This window comes from Trematomus bernacchii, unplaced genomic scaffold (assembly GCF_902827165.1).
Source record: "Trematomus bernacchii unplaced genomic scaffold, fTreBer1.1, whole genome shotgun sequence".
Lineage (NCBI taxonomy): Eukaryota > Metazoa > Chordata > Actinopteri > Perciformes > Nototheniidae > Trematomus > Trematomus bernacchii.
This window is the reverse complement of record NW_022987620.1, coordinates 1,091,416-1,114,906: the sequence shown is the minus strand read 5'-3', so window position 1 is coordinate 1,114,906 and position 23,491 is coordinate 1,091,416. Positions and strand designations below refer to the sequence as shown.

The 23,491-nt window shown below is 41.6% G+C and overlaps 1 protein-coding gene across 1 annotated transcript in view; it reads right to left on the bottom strand.

Annotated features, from left to right (window-relative positions):
- Nucleotides 1-15,827, bottom strand: part of adamts18 (ADAM metallopeptidase with thrombospondin type 1 motif, 18) — a 92,409-nt gene extending 76,582 nt beyond the window's left edge. The window contains exons 1-3 of the mRNA XM_034132752.1: nucleotides 15,726-15,827; nucleotides 15,390-15,471; nucleotides 14,043-14,356 (exon numbers count right to left, since the gene is read on the bottom strand). Of these exons, the coding sequence (XP_033988643.1) occupies nucleotides 14,043-14,356; nucleotides 15,390-15,471; nucleotides 15,726-15,827 (498 nt within the window). The remainder of the gene's footprint in view (nucleotides 1-14,042; nucleotides 14,357-15,389; nucleotides 15,472-15,725) is intronic.
- Nucleotides 15,828-23,491: the final 7,664 nt, after the last annotated feature.

The following is a 23,491-nucleotide window of genomic DNA, read 5'->3' as shown; positions in this document are numbered from 1 at the left end:
TTTTGGCCACGTAAAGGGAAATTGTGTGTTGTCTTTGCTTGCCTTCCCTGCCGTGAGTTTTGGTCACACAGTGATGATACTTATACCATTGGCATCTGTGGAATATCAGCTTTCATATGATATCTTGTTTGTGCAGATCCGATGAAGTATAAAAGATCGCTACCGTGAGTTATGTGCTAAGTGCGTTAGCACTCTTTCGCTTAGAGCTAATTCAGACGCTTGGCATTAGAGTTGTGTTTTGTTTCGGTAAAAATTGTTCATATCGTCAGTTAGCTGAGTTTCTTCCCGTTAAGTGGGAATGACACATTAATAGGTTGTTAAATGTTAAGAAGCCCTGTGACACAGTTTCGTGAAAATGTCATGAAAAGCCCCTGCGGGTGAGGGGTTGCTACTAGAACCTGTTTACATGTTTCTTTTCTTTCATAAACTCACTGTCTGAATCACATCACACAGCCACAGACAACCAAAAACTGCCTGGGTTGGCATTCCATACACCCACATTTATGTTCACAAGCTGACAAAGTGAGTATTTCATGATGAGGCCAATTCAATATATTACATTTTACTGACTGTGCGCAGCATATATCATATATAAGATGGTGTAATTAGTGGCAACCTGCCTATCCACCACTGCATTCCATCAATTACACTTTGAAAGCTCCAAACGTCTGAAGCTACTTCATTAACTTTAAGCTTACATCCATAATCTCTCCCCACCTCTCTTCATTTATCTATTTTGCTTCTTCACCATATCTGCCAGATTTTCCCTTTCTTTTGTAGCAGTTAGCAGTTCTGTGACAATATTGATGAAAATGTATTCCATCTGCGTTGTGTAATGTACGTTTTAGTGAACCCAGAAGACAAAAAAAAACATACAACTAGACAATTATCTGTCCTGAGATGGAGCTTCAATGAACCCCTATGACTATTAAGCTCCATGCAGATAATGCATATAAAACATTTTTCCATCTGTCAATTGGTGCCTTTGGCCTATAAATGTAATGACGTGAGATGAAATAGATAGATGATGAGTCGTATAGAGTTTCACAGGCGTCCCTCCGCAGACACCAGAGAAAGGCCAGCTGTAGCGTTGATACCTCAAGTTATCTCCCCACATTAACACTTGTAAGACTTGGCTAGATTAAAGGGATGCACGCTCTCTGCTAAACACCACTTTACTTTCCTCCCACGTTTACTTGCAGACTTACTCATTTCTCTGACTCTCACACACAAATTCACCCGGTCAGATTACAGGTTAAACCAGGCCACTTCCAATCAGCAATAGTGCGAAAAACGCCCTCAGAACGTTTCTCTTTCCTCGTCTAAAAGTCAATCCAAGCCCCTCCAACAAACAGCTTTCTCTCTTTGACAACATAATGGTTTGTGTCATGGAAGAGAGTCTTTAGCTTCTCTCTTTATAAACTCTATTCTCTTTTAAGGTTTCTTACCGTGATATTATAAGGCAAATGAGTAAGTGCTTACATGCTGTTAAAGACTAGTGCTGAGCCGCGAGAAGCCCCAAGCTGGTGATTACCGAGCTCTAAAGCACATCTGCACTCCAGCTCAGCGGAAAATCACGTGAACGGTGCTCCTGTATGATTTTTTTCCCCCTCACCACACAGAGAGGCCCCTCAGGCATCAAACTTATTCAATAGAATCACAATCTGAGTAATTACAGTTTGCTTGAGTGAATTATGTGTCTTTAAAAAGGGCTAATGACTGGGTAGAGGAGAAATGGTAATGTTGGATCTTGGATCAGAGGAAGATGGTACAGTAAAGAAGCGCCAAGCAGCAATGACAGGGTAATGCCCTCTCCTTGCATCCGTTTAATTTTTCCTTCTTTGACTTCAAATAATTGCCTTTCACAGCTCAGACAAGCTGGGATTGAAAAACAACACAGCCTTTTTCACAAATGCACTATATTCCTGAATTGTATCTTGACATTACCAGAAGAAGCTGTAGGTGAGACAGCAAATGTGCAAATTATTCAAAGCGGGTATTAAACAGACTTTACCCTGTCATCGGCCTTAGAACTGAAGTCTGTATAATATTCAATTGAACCCATATGTAAATACAGCTCCCTGTTGTCTAAACTGTAGAATTCACAGTGAGTGAGTGAGCATGTTCATGATGTTTACTTGTAAAACTGAAAGAAAACAACATTCAAGATTGAAGAAGAAGGGTCATTTACACGAAGACAGAAACAAAATATCTGGCGAGGCGACAAGATTTGGGGACTTGTCGTTTATGGCGCCAACCGCCAGTCAAATGTAAGGAATAGCTGGAGATTGGGTTTTCATGACCGCAGTGTTTTCGTGTTATGTCCTGCCTTCTGTAAGTTCTACCAGGCGCGAATTACCATAAGCTCAGAATGCGTCCTTTACTGTCAATCTCTTTTTTCTGCTTCATGTCTGAAAGGGCAACTGCGAAAGCCAATCAGGATTCGTGAACTGCAGCTAGGCCGTTTACAACCACCCCATTAGTGGTATTATGTCTAGATAACCCTCATCCTGTACGACTGATTAGTCTCACAATGTGTCAATAGCCCGGAGTCTTGCAGTCCCTGTTTAGGCTCACTAATTGTCTTTGAACAACCTACTGACACCCTCTAAGCATGTCTAGGGAACAGAGCGAAGGTGGGCACACACAAAGAGAGAAATTGATGGTGTTGCGTGAGTCTTTTGTCATTTGGAACCATTGGGCACGGCCCCACTTGCTATCCCGTGTAGACACCACAGGGAACTCCCACACCAGCCCTTACAAATGGAAATGTCCTCCTTTAAAGTGCTCTTAATTGCTCTTTAACTACGTAAGAGTGCAGCCCTAACACATTTATTGAGTTAGAAATACATTGCTGCTGTGATGCAAATTATGTAATTTAAGGCCCCGGCTCCACGAGAACACATACGGCAAAACGCATCGGAGTAACGCAAATGCAACCGCAAAAAACCTTCCGTCCCCACGCAATATACACCGGATTGTGTCAAGCTCCACGAGACGGCTCCGTTTACATCCAAACGCTGGAAAAGCTGCAGTACATATGCCGAACCTGTACGTGGCGCTGTAACTTCCTCCACAAAAGCAGCAACTTCCTCCACAAAAGCAGCGAAGAAGAATGGTTGTCATGGCTGCCCTTCTGTTTATTCCATGGGTGGGGGCCGAGGGATCCGCGCAGAGTTTTTCGCCAGTCAACGTGTGTTAAAGTTTAAATCTTCCGGACAAAATTATAAAAGTGCCGGTCAAAGGTCTTCATTGTTATTTATTGAGCTTTAAAACAAATGAATAACGACGATATAATGATATATAATCATCAAATACACGGAGCCTGTCTCTTTTTCCTCTCTTGTGACAGCGTCAGTGTCTGTCTCATGCAGCAGCTGATCCTGTAATGAGTGACCCGACAGTAAAAATGAACATATTTATAATTAGTTTAGGTAGTTTGAGAGGTAATTAAAATAGCTAAGGGTGATGATCTGACTTGAAGTGTGTGTTTTGCTCCCGCTGCATCACAGCGGCAGGACCTGCGTGTCTCCGTCCTGTCAGATTAGACTTCACTCGCGTTTATGTCCATATCGAGATAAAGATAAATAATCTGAATTCAAGGAGGAGCTCCTGTAGATGTTGCACAAAGAACTGTAGCATGGTCAGTAGCGACTGGAGCACGATAGCAACCCTGCGATCCGCCATTGTTGTTGTTAACGAAACACATCAGCAATGATGCGGGGTTCGCGGAGAGGTGGGAAGAGGTGGGAAGAGGCGGGGAGAGGCGGGGCTATGAAAACGAATGACCGTATAGGCGACTCCACGGCCCCGTTGGACCCCCCAGAGCGCTCCGTTCCCAGATCTATCCACCTTTGGACCCGTTGTCGTTTGCGGGGTCTGTTTCTACGTTTCCCTTACGGCGTCGTCGAGCTTAGAGGGCTATACGCATGAGAAATATGCGGATTCAACCCGTTTTCGTCCTCGTGGAGCCGGGGCCTAAATGAACTTAGAGTAAGGCTGTCATTTGTTTGAATCACACCTAAATACCCAGAGGAGCAGAATGCACTGAAAGTTGAAAAGGTTCTCAGTTAAACAAAGGTCTGATATTGATCGGCTTTTCTATAAAAAGGTGTTAACTTCAAACGTCCATTACAAAGAACAACTATAAGGCTGAACATTCTGTTAATGGGCTTCTAGTCCGCTACCAACACAATACAGCAGCTTCGAGACAGGAAGGCAGCCGAAGGTTCACGAGAAACATAGTTTTATTTCACCCTTGGTTTAATTTCAGAGGGCTTATTTATGTGTTTCAGTAGAACAAATATTTGCAATGTACATTTTGAAAAAAGTTAAGTTAGAAGAGTTCAGCTTGCCCCCATATTGTTTGTTTTCAAACATGACAAACTCTTGACAACAGAGGTGGCAATTTCCAAATTAGCATCGCCCATTTTCAGAATAGCCAATTATGAGCATCAGACCCAGATTGAAAAACCCATTAAGCTGGCTGGGTAAAATAGGCATCTCGTAAGAGCCCGACATTCTCTGTAAACAGTTTTTTCCAAATTACTTGTTATTTTCCTCACCGCACCATTACCCTTAGTGTCTGCACTGATTGAGGTTATTTCCAAAATCTGGATCAAATGCTCAACAGCAGTTGCAACATGCTGATAGAAGATCTCTTCCTCCACATCCATCCCATGTTTCCAAATAAAACTCTCACAACTTAATGAAATTAACTGCACACAATTAAACATTTACTGCTTATTGGCCTTGTGTACCAATGACTTCTAATGTTTATAACGATTGAAATCACATTGAACCTTCACAGTTCGTCACTACTTTTTTGGAAACATTATAACACTATTTCGTAAAGACTAGACATCCATCTTTCTACAGCAACCATTAGTTTACCCTCTGCCACACAGAAGCCACTACGGTTGTGTTAATTTACCCAAGGTCCTGCTATCTTTACTAACTTGTCATATACGCAACACTAACAGTTAGGGGATTCTGAAAGACAATGTAGCCCATGTAGACAATTGTAATGACAACCTCCTTTCGACACATCCACGTTAACAACACCACCAGCGACAACGGCAACTGCCCCTCTAGCTATACAACTGGTTGAGGATACTTTCACTCTTTCTAAAAAGAAGACACATTTTGACCCCTCTCCGTATTTTCCAGTTTTTGCTATACCAGAAACTGAGATAAAGACAACATGGATTTCACTATAATGTGATTCAGTATTAAAGGCTGTCAAACGCCAGCTGAGGACTTGGTATTTCACAATCAACTGCTCTGCATTTTATTTAAAGGAGAGGTGTCATGCTTTTCCGGTTATTACCCGTCCCCTTGTGTGTTATGAAGGTTTTTATGCATGTAAACGGTGTGCAGAGTCAAAACCCTCAAAGTACACCCTGTAGCGAGTAAAACTCTAACACAGAAAATACCTCCCCAAAACGCCTCGTTGGAGATACGTCACTGCCCATTTGATTCTTCCGGGTACCGCATGATGTCATGCGGTACCCGGAACAAAATGGACCAATCCGGAAGAGCTATGGCCACACCCAGCGGCGCTGGCCGCACCCTCTGCCAGCCTAACATTTACTGTTGGAAGCTCTGGTTCAGTTCACAATCGATCCAGTCATGCCAAGGACCTGTTTCCTGAAATGTGAGGAGAAATCTGAGCTGTTTGTCCTACCGACGGAAGAAGCATGACGAAGTCAGTGGTTGAAATTTCTTTTTAACACTGTTCCTTCAGCGGTTCGAAGAACGTTACTGTGTGCGCGGCATTTCACAGACGAAAGCTTCCAAAACATTGCCCAGTTTGAGGCCGGATATGCACAGCATTTGAAACTGAAGGACGATGCTATTCCTAGTTTGTTTGGACCGTTTGGAGCAGGGGAAGATTCGGGTAAACAACCTGTAAGTTTGCATTGTTATTTGTGTATTTATCAAACAAGACTGTTTAAATGTGTAAACTGTGTGGGACTGCTAAGCCATTGACACAGTGCTAACTGTGCTAACTAAGTTGCTAGCGTTTCCATATATCAACTCTAATATTAGCAGATGGCCTTACATACATGTATCTCATAGCAGGAGAATGTCTGCATTCACACACGAAATACTCATAGACAGTATACTCCGGGTGATTTACCGTACGGTCAGTCGCGAAACGTAATTACATTATAGCTGGCGTAGCGTGTATGCTACCGAGCTAACCAACGGAGCTAGACATGGGTTTGCTCGGGAAAACATTGTTGTTATGCCAGCTACAATGAATGTAGCAGACTACCCGTATAAGATTGCAATTGTAAACACGTTCTTGCTAGCCTAATATGAACCACTAGCTTTTGTTCATAGTAGTTGTATTACACTACATTATAGTTGCCGTTACTCCGAGCTACCGTTCATATCGTGTTTGCTACCAAGGTAAACAAGAAAGCTAGGTTAGCATATTAGCTGGCAAGCTTACTGTGTTGATTAGATAGATGGATTAGATAGATCCACACTCCTACCACAACTACTACTAACGAATCTAAAACAACTAAGTTTCTCTAATATTTTGTGATTTGCATTTGATTTCGTCCAGCCAGATCCTGGCGGACAATACATGACGGGGACGGGACTACCACAGTGATGCCTCGTCCTAAAAAGCCCCGGCTGCGATAGGCAAGATGCCGACAACGGGGAGGAATGGATGATATACCGTGTATATATGTATATTGATGTTCATTTTGTACATTTCTAAAAATAAAGTTTGATGGAAATACTTAGTAGGCCTATCCTTTCTTCCCTGAATTATTTGCTCCTATAACATATCATCACATATATTGATTTCTCATCAAACAGTAGTAGTTTATTACAGGTAAAAATAACTTACTCTTCTATAACAACAGTTGTAGGTACAGTTCGGTTAGTTAGCGTATAAAATATACGGCTGTACCGACACCATTATAAGACTGATGTTCCGCTCAGATCGAGCCGAAAAAAGCACTGTTAGACATGGGCGGAGCCTCTCTGGTGGTTGACTAATCAGAACAGAGTGGCCGAGCTGACCAATCGGAGCACACTAGGCTCACAGGGAGGGGGGGGGCAAGAGCTCCAACGAGCCGTTTAGTGGAGAGAGTGAATACTGCTGAATACACATACTTTACAGAGATGCTGTATGCGAAACCAATGTGAGTTTGGAAAATTGCACAGTATAAATCTATTTTAGTATACCTCAACAATGTAATTATGATCAGTGGAAATGGCCATGACACCTGTCCTTTAAAACACCTACTGAGCTGATGTTTCATCCAAGGCAACACAGACTAAAAATAAGCCAAGTAACATATATGATACTCCTTATCAACCTGGCAGTACTTGGCACTTTACTGCAAGTCTGGACTGTTTACCACAGCACCAGCGAATGTAATATAGTGATGACAATAGTGGGCCAGATTTGATGTATGGGCTCTGTTTGTTGAACTTGCAGCATCCACTTGAGGACTTCAACACCAGCCATTAGTCTTGTGTGAGAAAGACCTTGCACAGACTAGAAAGGACGTACAAGCACCCACACATACACCAAGACTTTCTGTTTTTTCTCTCCCTTTCACACACACAACATCCCACACCCATGCTGAGTCTGACCCCCCCTCTCTCCTGCTGGCATCTAACAGTGGGCACTACATCACTGTCAGCATCCAAACCACCAGGGAACGGCTCCGGGCCACTCTCCTCTTGTAGCGCCAAGCTCTGAGCTCCTCCGTGGAACGGCCCAGTGGCTGAGTTATGGCCAAGTCATAGAGGCATATTGTAGCAGGGAGACGTTCCAATTTCTTTGCCTTTACAGAAAACAGACAGGTACAAATGGCCCAAGTGCTGGCTGGAAATCGGTCATTCAAGTGTCATTTTAACCCTGCTAAAGCCTAAGGGATTTGGAGTACACTGACAAATGCACACACATCATATGATGCCCATGTTCCCAGCCCTGAGGTTGAGTAATCATATATTGTCTCAGTTCCACAAGGAGTCTAATGGGATTACAACATCTACACATGTTACATATTCAAACAGAACAAGTGTGTGTATAAATATACGCCTTTTTGGCCAACTTGTTTTATTTTCCAGATGTACTGCACGGACACTTTGTCAGAATGACATTTCAAAATCCCATGCTGTAGTTTTGGAGTGTTACTGACAAATCTACATATTCAATGTTACAAATAACTTAAGAGGCTTTGAAGGCTTTGGATGTCACATTTTCCCAACAAATAATGGAGCTCGACCTCTCATATATTCACAGGGTGATGTGTTCTACGACCAAAAGCCTTCTACAGTACACGCAGCATCAATAACAAGGCCCGGGAAAAGAGCAACAACATTCTTCACACTCCAGGGAGCCCGTTGACTGGTAGAGACAGACAGTCGTAGGTCGTAGGTTGAGCTCCACTCTCACAATATTCATTTGTGGTTGCCACAACATGCGGCATCGTGTCAACGACGGCCGTCAGACAGGTTTGATCTGAGCGGCCAGAAAAGATGAAGGGGAGAATGAGGAGGAGGAGGAGGAGGAGGGGTGTATTGACACTTTCTCCGTTTTTTTTTCTTTCACACATGGGTGTGCAAACACACATTTAAGCTGTAAACTGTAATACCTGGGGGTTGCTGGGTCATTAGGCCAACTCAAAACCGACAACCTATAAGTCTCCCGAGCCCATCCGAAAACATACCATTGTAGGAATCCTCACCACCAAGTGTTATGAGTTCATAACATTTACGAAGAGTATAAAATAATTATCTGAGCTCCTAATAATGTAAATATATGATTCAATTGAAATGTTAATAGAGGGAAATGAACAGTAGAATTAGAACTTTTGACACAAAATCTAAACTGTTGCACGGTATACAGTTTCAAGAAAGCTTTTGAAATACACTGCTGTTAAAACATTAAATACCCTATTGTATTAGTTTTGGTACTTTACGAATGATTGTGTTTTAATAAGAGCCTAATTTATGAGTTGCGTCAATGTAACCTAAGCCTATAAGGTTTATTAAAAGTGAAATAATTACTTAATCTTCTCACAACTGGATAAAGCACACTGAAAACTTATTAAAAGACAGCACGGAGGGTGCACCAAACTTACTGTAGGACTTAGGAAGTTCTATAGGAAGAGGAAAAGGGATCCCTTTAATTGCAGCTAATGGTCACTCTTGAACTAGGAGCTCAGTTTACTAAGAGTCTAACCTGTCTCTGACCTGGCCTGCAGGGGCTTGGGAAAGGTCATGGTCGGCTAGGCCACAACGTGAAAAGCCACCCTGGTGTAGGGTGTATCCAACGCTCAAATGTTTCAGTAATGAAGGCATGTCAGGATGTTATTTAAAGGAGTCACGTTAAAAAATGCTGCAGCAAGTGTATTTCTTAGAGTTTGCATACAGTTTTGACTGCAGTGCACAGACCCTAACATAAACCATTAGTCTTAGAAGTAGCATCATAGCTAACCTGTAACACAATAAAAAGGACACATTCAAATGCAGACAATACTAAGGTATTTATGATTATGTTTAAAGTGCAAGGCACTTCAATATTCCCTCAATATGTTGCATGCAATATATCCTACAATAGAATATCCAGGGCTGTAATGATTAACAATTGAACATATCTGCGATTAAAACTATAGGGCATACCAAAAATCCAATTTCAATAATTTGTGATGGGAATATTGTCACTAGTTGCTGATATTGTGTGGCCCAATCATAATATAATTCATCAAAATAATTGACATATTCAACAAACTAATTTCTCAGAGTTGTGCCAATCCTAAGGTTTATTTTCATTTATTTTTCAGTCATTAATTCACAAGCTACAAACAAGTGTCAAAGTTCTGATTATTCTGAGGCTATATGGTGTGACTTTGTTTCTCACGGGCACCAGCCCAGACCCGGACATGCCCAGGTCACCCCAGAGAGAAGAAACCTATCCTGGGAAGGGGTTGGAAGGACAGAGGGGAGCAGTAAATCACTTCTCTTCTCTGAATTCACACGAGTGGTGAGCCTTCACTACATACTAAGAACCTGTTAGAGTCCAGGCTGACACCCCCACCTCAACCACCCACATATACACGAGCAGAGAGGATTGGGGTCAACCAGAAAAGCGACGTCAGATGAGAAACCCTTGAAAGAAGAAAGAGAGAGGAGCCTCCCCCCTCTCCACTTCTCTTTCAAATCAGAGAGCATTACATCTGAACAACATCCTTTCATCTCTCGTGCAAAAGAGTCGGACAACTTCATTTCACTGGAGCGTGATGCTCGATAAGGACACAGAGAGTAATTAAAAAGCAACAAATAACACCACGTTTAATTAATGGGGATTTACAGTAGAAAATCCGTCTTTGACCAGTGATCCATTCGGCCCTGCTCTTAATACCATCTCGCCCTGGTCTTCATTTAAACAGATGAATCCGGCTTCCATCTGCTTGGCCTGGGCCAGGGTGCATGTTTAAATTAAGTTGTGAAGCTGGTGCTGACACCTCTGCTGGTATTATTAAGCAGGGTCAAGTCCAAAAATCGTATTCCAAACACTTTCTTTTCCCCTTTCTCCTCTTTCCTCTGTTGAAATGAGACAATGACGTGAAGTACGAGGGCTTCATTTCCCCTCCAAATCCCTTTGATATAAAACAGTCCATCTTTCCAACTCTCTATAAAGAGACCATCCATCCTCCCTGGGAGCTTTCACCCCAGACAATGAATTCACATTATTCTTCCACAACACTGTCTTTCTCTTGTGTTTCCCTGGATTTCCCCGTCTTCTTCCTTTTTTTCTTCTGACGTCTTCTTCTTTACCATTGCTTTTAATCCCACCGTAATCTTTTTCTTGAGCCTGTCGTTGCATCAGGAAGGCTTGAATGGCTCGTTCCCCATTTGTACTTAATCCAAATATTCTTGGTGAAGGCCTAGATGAACAGCAAGGGTCAACTGCTTTCGATGATCTAAGCCAGTCGAACAAACGGACACAGTGATGCCCAAAAAAAGAGAAGCGAGAAAGGCCTAGAGTTCCCTTTCGATATACACTTGTCATGTTGGCTCACTTTAAGCGTTTTATTTTTCAAACAGTGTTCCCTAGAGAGAGAGATATAACAACATGAGTCTATTCAACAGGCTGAGAGGACATCCCAACAACGGGCCGAGTGGACATCCTAACAACGATGGCCCCAGGGTTGCACTTGGGAAGAGAAGGAAAGAAAAGTAGGCAAAGGCTTGCGAGGAGTGAAAATGAGATCAAAGTGTTTGTTGCAGCCCATTCAAATGCAATCACGACCCAATCATTGTGTTCTCGCAGAGCTTTTAAGAGGATGGGTCAATGGTGTTTTATTGTGAATGGGAGCTAGCCTAATGAAAGGGACAATGCGAAGATTAGCAGTGCCAGCCAGGCGGCTCAAACTTCACCCTGGCTTTAATTGCTGCAAACAAGAGGAGATGTTGAGGCAGGGCAAATAGGGGACAAATGGGCAGGGCAAGCGCAGAAGGAGGCAAGAGGAGCGATGAAGGCTGGATGATGAATGGAGGTATGGCTTTTATGGAGGTGTAGTGTGTCCATCTGGTCCAGGCTGGTGGGAGATGTGTCAAGGAATGCGTGTGTGCTGGTGGGCCAGGCACCTCATAAACCACAAATGAAAGCAGAAGATCCTGTAATTACTCAGTCCTTATGGTGGAAAGACACAAATCAACCAAAGTTCATAACAGTAGCAGCATCAGTGATATCATTAATTCTCTGTTTTGGATTTGCTCAGAATTGAAGTCAACTTTGTGGGTTATTTTAATTGATTCAAGTCCAAGACAAAGAGCCCTAACATCAATCTTATGTTTGTGCCATAGACTATAAGGAGTGGAAGTAGTCACCATGTCTTCACCCATTGGTTAAATGACTGTTTTCAAGTCTTGAGTTCGGCAATTTGGCCTGCAGCATCTTGGTTTTTAGGAACCAGAAGTGACACAAAACAGTGAAGCAAAAGAGAACCAAACGAAGACAAAGTCATTTTTTTGGCGACCAAAATGTTACATTTAACTTTCCCGAACTAAAACATTAGGTCCAACTTTTAAGATAAAAACATGTCCAGACTGGACAACATCATGTGGTTGTGACCAATAAACCATACGGTAGCCACGCCCTAATGCATACCTTGCTTTACCATCGATGTTCACATGAATGGGGGCATAATTTACTAAATGAACACCATACTATATTGAAGAAGAGATTAAATGAGCATTTGTGACCATCAACTCATTAGGAAAATGTCTGGTGAGATAATTAATCAAGTAAGAAGTAGAATCCTTTTCTCATAGACTTCTATACAATTCAACTTACTTTGCAACCACTAGAGTCACACCCTGTTGGCTATTAGAAATAATTCAGGCTTAAGGCAATTCCACATTGGCTTCACCTTTCAGGCACACAGGTTGCCGCTTGGTCGTTTGTTGTAGTAAATGTTGAGTTATTTTTCTAATAGTCACCAAACCCACTGGTCTACTGTGTATGAGTAAGAAAACTGGAAATAGTAGTGACCAAAACTTAGCATAGATACATAAACAAAAGCTCTGACATGGAAAATGGGATGAAGACACTTGTCCTGTCACCTCCAATAGATGCATGGTGACAAGTGAGCTCCCGCAGGAATTACATATGGTGAGAGAATCAGTTGTTCTTGTCTGCCTAAGATGGCCCTCAGTGATCTACGGGTTTATTTATATTGCGTGCTGGCACTGCAAAAAACACTGCAACTGAATAATGGCCCTTTTTTATGTGCTGGGCTGTCGTGTATTATTTTTCTCCTTGCCAGCTCTCATCCCTTCATACTTCCATTCTCTTTATTCCACTCCTCCCAACATTCAGAGAAGTGGTTCACATAGCACAAGAAGAAACTGATGCTTACACTCATGGGTAATGATGTCATGTTACAGTTCATCCATATTGCCAAGGACTGCATTGTGCAGACACTGACACGTCAAAACAGTCAGGTCATTGAAGGACAGAAGTATTGTAGGGCAGTCATGAAGCTTGAGGTAGGAGTGCAGCATAAAATCTTTTTTTTCAAATGTCCTCTTAACTATCAGAAAATGAAAAACATTCCTCCATGCATGTTTGAAATACTGGTTTGGAAATGTTTCTCAGACCACGTAGAAACCATGAAATCCGGTTAAGAATATAACCATATCATCAATTCCAAACAAATGATTACAATGCTTCAAGGACAAAGTAGTTGTGTCAAGTTCACACTACACAATTTTATCCCTGACTGATAGCAATGTCTGAATTTAAAAGACTTGTTCTGAGAGATGTGCCCAAGGGATATGTAGTAAATTAAATATCTGGAACATGAGACACTTTCTGTTGGGTAAAAAAAAGGTTTGACTGGCTATGATAAAACAATGACACAAAGCCAATACGAGCTCAAAATATCAGGAAAAAAAAGAATGACATTCAGAGGCAACAGACCTCCGCCACAGCTAATAATACATTTGCATGCTCCTTGCATGGTCCCGTTTCCCGAGCTGGGAATTTGCTTTACCAAATCTAATGTGGAAACAACATGGCTGCTATAAAGAAGATTTTTATATATAGTTTTTCCGACTTGAAAGGGTTTTCACATGAATTTATGAATATTCCAATACCACCGGAATGCAGCACAGATACCCTATATGCTGATGTTGAAAAATGTGAAAAATACAAACTGTTGAGAACTATTGACGCAAAAGAGGGCTTTTCAGGTTTTTAACCTAAAAAAACAAATCAAACACTGACTTACTGGCTTTTCCTTTCCAAAGTATGTCAATAGGAAAATGTTTTTTTGGGCCCAATGGCATGAAGTGGCGGACACGGAAGTTGTAAATTCCTTTGTTGGTTGACTTAACATAGTTTGGTGAGCAGACAACTTGAGAGCAATTTCTCTTGGGGATAATAATGTTTGGGCTTCTGCTGCTGATCTCTCAAGTTATGTGAAAACCACAACTTCAGCATACCCCATTATGAGACAGATAGTGTTTTAATGTGATCAGTATAGTGTGTCACTTACCAGTCCAGAGCACGTAGATATGGCTGCCGAGGAGGCCGACAGGTTACGGATAAATCCCTGATAGAAGCAGTTGTGAAACCCTACATCATCCATCACCGTGGCAATGCCGTTCGAACCCAGGGTCTGCACTGTGAACCCCGGGCCGACAACAGTAGATGGTTGCAGGTCCAGGTACATGTCCTGCCCAAAGGCCGAGAGCCGATAGTGCAGAGAAGAAGAGAGGGACCTCTTGCTGCGATGGCTTCGCCTGGTCAGATCGTGGGTCAGGTATCCTCCATCAGAGTCCACCTCAACGGGGGTTACAAACACGTAGTCTGAGGAAAAGAGGGATGGAGAGGAAGTCACATGATAGCAGTCAAATAAGATTCTGCTCCAGGGGTTCAATTGAGAGTCATTTGTGTTTAATGGCATATATCCTGATTCATCTCCTTATAAATCTTCTGCCTAGAATATTAGGCCAAGAGACCATTTGCATTAAGCCATGCTTATACGTGTCAGGGGAAAGAGTGAAAGTTGCTTCCAATTACTTTTGACAGTTGATAAATGTGGTTTTAAAGCAAAGATGCGATCAAAACACATGGGGTCACATTTAGCCACTTTTATCAAGAAATGCACCCAGAAACATGACATTCATGACCAACGTCTACACAGAACTGTCAATATAGAAATCAAAGCCAGGCGTTAAAATTACAGCGCTTGTGTGGAGTGAAAGGGTTCAACACTCAGCTGTTGCTCAGAGCGCAGCACTGCATATGGATCACAGATGGCTTTTGACAGAAGCCATAACTCCAACAACATCATACTTCCATGCATGTCACATATAGGTCAACACTTCAGAACCAGGGGTTGTGCATTTGTAATGTTCTGATGTCATGGGGTGCCAGTCATTTTAAAGGCTTAGGCTTTTTCACTGTCCTTTCATTGTTGTAATTTTGACACATTTTGACTTTCTGCATTTTTCTTCATCTGAAACATTCACTAGTGTACTGCTCAGAGCAAACGGATGCTTTCTTTACAACCAGAGAAATAACTTACTTATTTTGCCAATAAATCAAACTAGGAAAAGTAAATCATTTCAACTTGCTTTCTTAGATCATATGGGTCAAAGCAGCCAATGGGGGAATCCCTGCACTCCAGCAGCACATTCTTAAGACTTAAGAGGGGTTCCCAAAAAATGTATAACCAAATAAGCCCCAAATGTAACAAGGAAAAAGTTATATTCCTAACAGGTTAATCCAAAGATATGTTACTGGCTCAATAACTCAGCCTGTCACTGCTTTATATTTCACTACATGCAGATTCTTTCTGGAAGAAACATCCAGAGATGTCAGAAGAAAAAACACTCACCGTGATTTAATCCGTGGCTGTCGCTGGAAGAATAGCTGGCCGTAACGGTATGGGAGGTGTGGGAGCAGTAAATGTGCAGCGTCTGCAACAAAAAGTATAATCATAAAGGAGCAGGTAGCAACAGGTTGCAAGATCTGGGAGAAGAAAAAAAGAAAGCCAAACGATGTTGAAACATGAGTTGCACTCTTTGGGATGACAATCACTTGTCTTACTTTTCACCTCAATCAATTTTACTGACATAAATCATGCAGAAAGAGACAAATGTTTGTTTGTTTGGCTACAAAACTAGATTGATTTATTTAAGAGTGAATTCGTGTTGACTGAAATGCCACATGCCTTGATAATATTCCAGGACAAGAGGGTGGACAGGAGCTTGACTGGGGTGCAGCCGACCAGCGGGATGGGTAAAGTCCATATCAGAAGAAAAAGGCAATCCATGGTGATGACATGCACGCTTACACCTCCACCGTTACCTCCTAAAAGAGCCCAAAAGTTGTAATAACCTGCGGTGTCGCATAATGCAATATGCACGCATTGTTTTAGAGGTTTTTCTTTGCTCGTTCAGGTGAAGTCGGCAGGATGCAGCAGCCGGGGGTGCGCACTGAAGCAAGGCGCACTCATGAGTGTGTGTGTGTGCGCAAATGTGTGTATGTGTGAGGAGCAGCGGTGTCGGCGAGGAACACCGGGAGTAGTCAGCCCCGGCTCTGTCTGAGAGGCAGCCAGCAGGATGGACCACAAGTCAGCGGCCAGCAGCCAATCAGCGCGTAGCATCATTTACCACGCGTAGATAAAAGAGAAGAAGAAGAAAAAGAGATTCTCCTCTTGGCAGCGGAACGACTGGTGATGCCTTCACATGCCGCTCGTTTATCTGACAACTTTGTGAGCTGACATGTAACTTCCTTGTGGTTTTATGATGCTTTCTTTACATTTGGCATGTGACTACCTCAGTAAAATATAAAACGGTATTACACCTAATCCGAACAATAATGAAAAAAGAAAGACTTTGTTAGTTTTAATTGTATTTGATTTATGGTGAAAATGTGCAGTAATAGAACATGTGGACATGTCTCCGGTACTTTCTCTTTACTTGAATATTTAAATGTTATGCTAAGCTACATGATACTTCTGCTTTTCACTACATTTCAAAGGGAAAATTGTGTAGGCCTACTCCACTACAGTTGTCTGACAAATGTTATGGTGATTTTAGCATTTTACACAAAAATAAGCATGTGTCAGCTTAAAGGTAGGGTAGGTAAGTTTGAGAAACCGGCTCGAGATACACTTTTTGTTATATTGCATGGAATGCTCTTAAAGGTAGGGTAGGTAAGTTTGAGAAACCGGCTCGAGATCGCTAGAATTTGAAAATACACAACCGGAGAAAATCTGCCACTTCCTTATAGAGCCCCTCCTCCAACACACACGAACGCGCACATGACCAATGAGGGCACGAGATAAGTTTGTGCACAGATGGAAGGCTGACAGGCAGGTAGGCCATCCATTTATTTTAGCCGGGCCGGCTAAAATGATTGGTCGTACTTTTTACAGTATTACAGCTTCCACAGATGACATTTTTTTATGGATTTTTTGTCAAAGCACTTAAGATATTCATTGCTATCGGGATGTTAAGAGCATTCCATGGAATATAACAAAAAGTGTATCTCGAGCCGGTTTCTCAAACTTACCTACCCCACCTTTAACATCCCCATAGCAATGAATATCTTAAGTGCTTTGACAAAAAATCCATAAAAAAATGTCATCTGTGGAAGCCGTAATACTGTAAAAAGCACGACCAATCATTTTAGCCGGCCCGGCTAAAATAACTGGATGGCCTACCTGCCTGTCAGCCTTCCATCTGTGCACAAACTTATCTCGTGCCCTCATTGGTCATGTGCGCTTTCGTGTGTGTTGGAGGAGGGGCTCTATAAGGAAGTGGCAGATTTTCTCCGGTTGTGTATTTTCAAATTCTAGCGATCTCGAGCCGGTTTCTCAAACTTACCTACCCTACCTTTAAGAAACACGTTTTAAATTGAAGAGTTTCCTGTGTTTTGTCTTGTAAGCTATTTCAAATAAAGAAGCAACACATTAAATCAGTGGGGACCAATGCCACATTTTGTCATTGTTGTTTTGAGTAGTTTTACTTAAGTGAATTAATTTCCTCCACAAATACTTTAAAGTGGACCTATCATGCTATATTTAAATGCTATATTGTAGGGCCATACCTATATAAGGTATATTTATACGTTTCTGTTTTCAAAATACCAAACAGATCATGCATTTTAGCCATGCCTCATTTCGCTCTATGTGCTGTTTCCTGTCTACGGGTCTGATTCTGCTGACCACGCCCCCCTGCAGGAGAGGGTAGCCATGCTCTGATCAGCTGCTGGGCTGTCAGAAGAGGGGGAGAAAAATAAATCTCCGTCCTCCGTGTTTTATTATATAGAGTCGTTATTCATTCGTTTTAAAGCTCAATAAATAACAAAGAAGACCTTTGACCGGCACTTTTCTAATTTTGTCCGGAAGATTTCAACTTTAACGGACATCTTGACCGGCGAAAGAAACTGAAACTGAAACTCTGTCGCACGGTCCCCTCGTTCCTTGGAAGAGGCGGAGAGGTGGGTGTTTGTCATCTGCTGGTGGACTAACCGGAAAGAATTACAGTGCTTGCCTCGACGGGGAGGGATTGCATTGAATTAAAGCAGCGGGAGCAAACGCTTGCCTCGGGGAGGGAGAAAAAAAGCCACAGCGGAGAATAAACAGAAGGGTAACCATGGTAACTATGGGCGGGAAGTCTTCTTCGCTGCTTTTGTGGCAGACTACAGCGCCTCCAGCGCTTTCGAGCGGCAATAGAGTGGCGAAGTCACGCCCATCTACTTCCGCCCCATGGGACCTTATTTCGGAAAAATGATGTATTGAAGTCAATGGAGAGAGAAAACTTATCTTTCGATCCCGTTTGAATTGTGCCATGAATTACACATATGATGTTTGTCAATCTTAAAAAATAATTTCCATGTCATAAAAGTCACAGTTTGTCGTAAAACTGTTGAAATATAAGACTATGAAAAATACGTAACTAGAAAGACTACAAATCCCAGAGTCGCGTAAGTGATGTCACAATTGTTTTCCTCCACTAAGAGATAGCTAAGATCAGCGCCATATAGATATAATCTATCTATATGGCGCTGGCTAAGATAAGATAACTTTAACAAGATGACTGTGTGCTTAGTACCAGGTTGTTATTATACCAGCAATGGGTCTTGCTCGTTCTTTCGCTTCCCGTCTGATGAAAGGACCAGGAGTATCTGGATCAAGCTAGCTAGTAGCTAGCACGTTAGTTAGCATTACAGCCTTGTCATTTTTATTAGCCTTAACATGAAGTAACATTAAGTAACCCAAAATGTTAAACAGTAAGAGTAGTAGTCATATTTCGTGAACCCTTTGAAGAGTACTGTCACCGGTGTGATCATTCTATAATACACCATTTAAGCCCGGGGGAGAAATGCTAACGCTAACGCTAGCATCGACGATCTTCTCTACTTCATGCTATCTGCACAAATGGTTGACATTAAACATTAAAACGACCAGGCAGTTCAGAGAGAATCAAAGGAAGGCAGGCAGGCAGCTTTGCATGACATTCTTCAGGACGTGTTTCATTGTGGTGATAGTGAGGGTAGTCAATCGTTTTGTTGACAAGACAGTAGTGACGGCCATCTTGGTGACGTGTGTTGTTGACCAGAGATGTAGTTCATTGAGCGTTTCACACAAACAAATGTGTTACTTCACAGTTTTACGACACATTTTTTTTTTTTTTGACTTGCAAAATTATCTTTTAAATTGACAAACATCATATGTGTAATTCGTGGCACAATTCAAACGGGATCGAAAGATAATCTTTCTCTCTCCATTGACTTCAATACATAATTTTTCCGAAATAAGGTCCCATGGAGGTCCACCGGAAGGGGAGGGACTTCGCCACTCTATGGCCGGCCGTGACCCAACCCCACATTCCCCTGATAGGTGGAGAGTTGGCCCAATAGCCGTAGCGCCACTTCTGTGACGACATAGAAGTGTTCAAATCTGGATCAGTTTTTATCAGATCCGTTGCAGCCCCTTTTTTAGAGATTTGGGTATGGAGGAAAATAGAGAGGGTTGTGTTTTCTGACACTTGGTGAGTTCCCTGGAACACCGGGGACACGTATTCATGTATAAAAGACGTACAAAAGTGCATTTTGCATGATAGGTCCCCTTTAAGTTTGATATTAGACAAATATGTTTGGCTCCTGACAAAAAACATACATATTCCCCAGATGGTGGTGCTATAACAAGGCAATATGTGTTGCCAAGAGGTTTAGCAGCACAACCTCTTTGATCTTAACTTATGAAGTTCACATTCATTAGCTCAACACAAATACAATAGACACATTGTTGTCAGCAGGGACCTTTCTCACATGCGAAGTTGATTTGATTTTGAACTTTGTAGAAAAATAAAACAACACTTTAAAACAAGCTTTAATACTGGTATCAGAGATGGCAGGGTTGGTGCAACAGTACCTGGCACCTAGCTACTCAGTTTACACATTATATTGATATGTGTAATGTGAAATGCAGGTCTCCCTTGAAAAAGAGATCGTTGATCTCAATGGGATTTTTTAACCTGGTTAAATAAAGGCTACAAACAAACAAACAAACAAAATGCAGATTTTGGTGCAGACACTTTTTATGGAATTTTTTCAAAAACATATTAGAGCTATTTTCTTGCTACTTAAAGCAAATACAGACTGATCAAAAGAAAGATTACACATATAGAAATTTCTCTCACCATCAGACCTATCAATCTCTTGCATCACTATCATCAAACATGGAGATTTAGCACCTGGTCAAAAAAGTCCTGAAGTGTAAAAAACAGGAAGCCAGTTGAGGTGCTCTTCAGATTAATCACTGATCAGAACTAAACAGAAGGAAAAAAAAGAGTCTGACGAACTTCAAAGGCTTAAAAAAATAACAATGCCTTTACTGAATCCTGGCTGGATGCCAAAATATTTCCACTTCAAGACAAATCTTCATCAGGGCATGTCACATCTACACATTATTTCTCAGTCTATGTGCAACTTTCGTTTTTATGGTCTCCACACAATTTTACACGGAGGATATATTTCATTTTTTCTTTGTATTGCAGAGATTTTCTTGTAGTGGTTAGGCTGCACATAAACAACTTTCAGCTCAGATGCACAAACAACAAAGGATGCAGATTTTTGTAATGCTGCTTGAGGCTCAATATTGTTTTATCATAGCATGATCATTTGCAGGATGAAGGATGTCAGCCAGGCAACGTTTCATCTGCAAATATGGAACTGTCAGCAACATTTGTTATTTTATGGTGACAAATACCATTGTGTTTTCATCCCATTGTATCAATACACCAAAACACTATGATCTGCCAAAACTTGAACAAATGTGCAGGATATAAACAAATACAGACCTTATTTTAATTTAAAAAAAGGAAAGACATTTTATTTAGGGCTTGTAGAAAATGTAGTCAACTAAAGTTGTTCTAAAATGTTAAAATTGACTGCACATAAAATAGTTTTCTACAGTGCCAAAAATTAATTCTGACATGTTTTCTGTATGTGTGTCTGTATTTTTTCTGACAGCATTCAAAGGTAGCATTGTGGTTCTTAGCACTTGTGTCAGTATTAACAACTTGTCAATTGTACATCCAAATGGAGGCACACTGGTAAGGTGTTTGTTGAAATATGTCATGTTGAAGTTATAGGTTTCACACACTTAAATGGCTCGTATTGTTAAACACGTGTGTTATCTTATAGTTGTGAAAAGGTGGTCCTTGAGAAACCTTTTCCATTCCGGTGGCCGGCTAACACCTTGACAGATGGAAGGAATGCACCGACAGACACACAGCTGAAGAGTACAAGCCAGCTCACTATGCCGATATTCACACTCCACCGAGTATATTACATTTTTATTTTCATTAGCATAATAAGGCTTCTCAAAGCTCTTGCCAGCTTTTCTGGCAGGGCACTGAGCGCTACCCGATTAAAACATCACGTTTTATAACAAGTAATATCCTCATGGGAGTCATGCATGTCTGAGCTCCTCAAACATGTGTTCAGAGTATACTTACGAAATCATCCTACATGGCCTTTTGACATCATATTGATATTAGACCTTCAATTAGAACAGGTAGTGACAATTATTTCGTACTTTGCTAAATTCAATGGTAGTGCAGGGTTAATCCTGGAAGGATTTTTATCCCCATTGCATGCTTAATAAAACAGAGTTGAGATGATCACCCAACACATGCCTCATTGGGGTGCCAGACTTTAGAATCCCAATCCAGCAACCGGCAAAATCTAAATGCTACAATTTTAGGCCTATACCGGCTAACAAACCTACCAAGTCATATTTTTCACACCCTTCTTGGTCACATATCAACGCAGCAGGCACTATTTGGCGTCCGTATGCTTAAACGGTTAGATTCACAAGTTAGCTTTTGTAACGTATTTGAATTATCCAACATACCTACCTGAAACAACAGTTCCATTTGATCCAAACTTTGATCTTTTCCTTTGCCTAACCAAGTCATTTTAATCCCAAACGTAAGTGTTGTCAAGGGGTACCGTTTGCGCTAAAATGTGACGCCAAGGGGTCCTGACCAAACATATGCAAAGATGTGGTAATGAAAACAGGGTTGCCTAACAACATGGAGTCTTGTTTTATCCTGAGCTAACAAGCAAGTGTGGTAGCATAATTAAGCTGTAACCACATTCAAGGCAATTAAACAGCAAACTTTTCCCAATTGAGGTGGGCCACTTTGTATTGCTTAGCTACCAGCAAAAAAAAAAAGTCCCACTCCTCCCCTGAATGGACATGCTGTTCATTGTAGTAACAGGCAAACAGTTGCTGTAAGCATCCCAAAGGAGCTTTACATTCCTCCCAGCATGCCAAAGCATGCAATATACATAATCAAAGAAAACATTTTTGGCAGCATTGTTATGGCAAGTTAATTGGAAATTACATGAATTATTCATTGCTAGTGACTTCAAATACTTGAAGTCAAAGGTACCTCCCAACAACCTCAAACTGTTTCATTGTAATAATTTATTCTGCTCCAAAAGAGATGGGCAATGTTCCTACATCACAAAAAAATAAAGAAAGCTGAGCAAAGTGACACTTTAAAAACGGCTCTTTATTCTTTAGTCCACTTTTAAGCATGAACGATACTAGCCAATCATGCTGAGAAAATGGAAATGTTGCATTAACTTGAGTGGTGGCGAAGTCCATAGGGACTTGGCTTGGCAACTGGAAGGTCACCAGAGGCCTGTACTACGAAGCTGGATTTTCGCTTAGCCGGCTAAATTCAGGGAAATCTCGGGCTTTCCGGTCCTACGACGCTGGTTCTCTTTTTAGCAGGCTAGATTTCCATGGTAACTTATGCTGAGCGGCAAACCTGCTCCGGAGCAGGTTAGGTGGCAGGCTAAGAGATCAACTCAGTGAAAGCACTGCCTGCTGACCAATCAGAGCTCCGTGTGCGGAGTTTAAAGCGATCAATTCATATGACAGGAGGAGAAAGGAAATACAGTTTAAACTGCCGTTGCAGGAAAGACGACCAGCCAAAATCAACTGACTGTGTGAACGTGAAAATTAATAGAATATCCCCTCCCATCTTCAGAGCAATCTGACTATTATAACATTAGCGTTAAGAAAGCTTACTTAAATATCTGCCACGACATAAGTAACCGGATCAGAGTAACATTAAGTACAGTCCGCGGCACTGTGAGTGCAGACGTAGATGTGTCCCATTATCATTCATATCATATCACATCATAATGTATCATATATTTCCTTATTTGAGTCAGCTTCTTGAGCCGTATCTGGCCGTGCAACACTCACAGTGTCACATACTGTATGCAGAAGTATTATTTTAAGCAACACATTAAGTTGACGAAACACTCGAGTCAAATGTAATTAAAGTCAGATCCACTCGTGTCTTGGACGGGGCAGTGATTTCATAAACCTGTTAATGTACGCTTTCAAACACTTTTTCTTTTACCAGCTGTATTCACCTTGCAGGTGCAGCTATGTGGCTT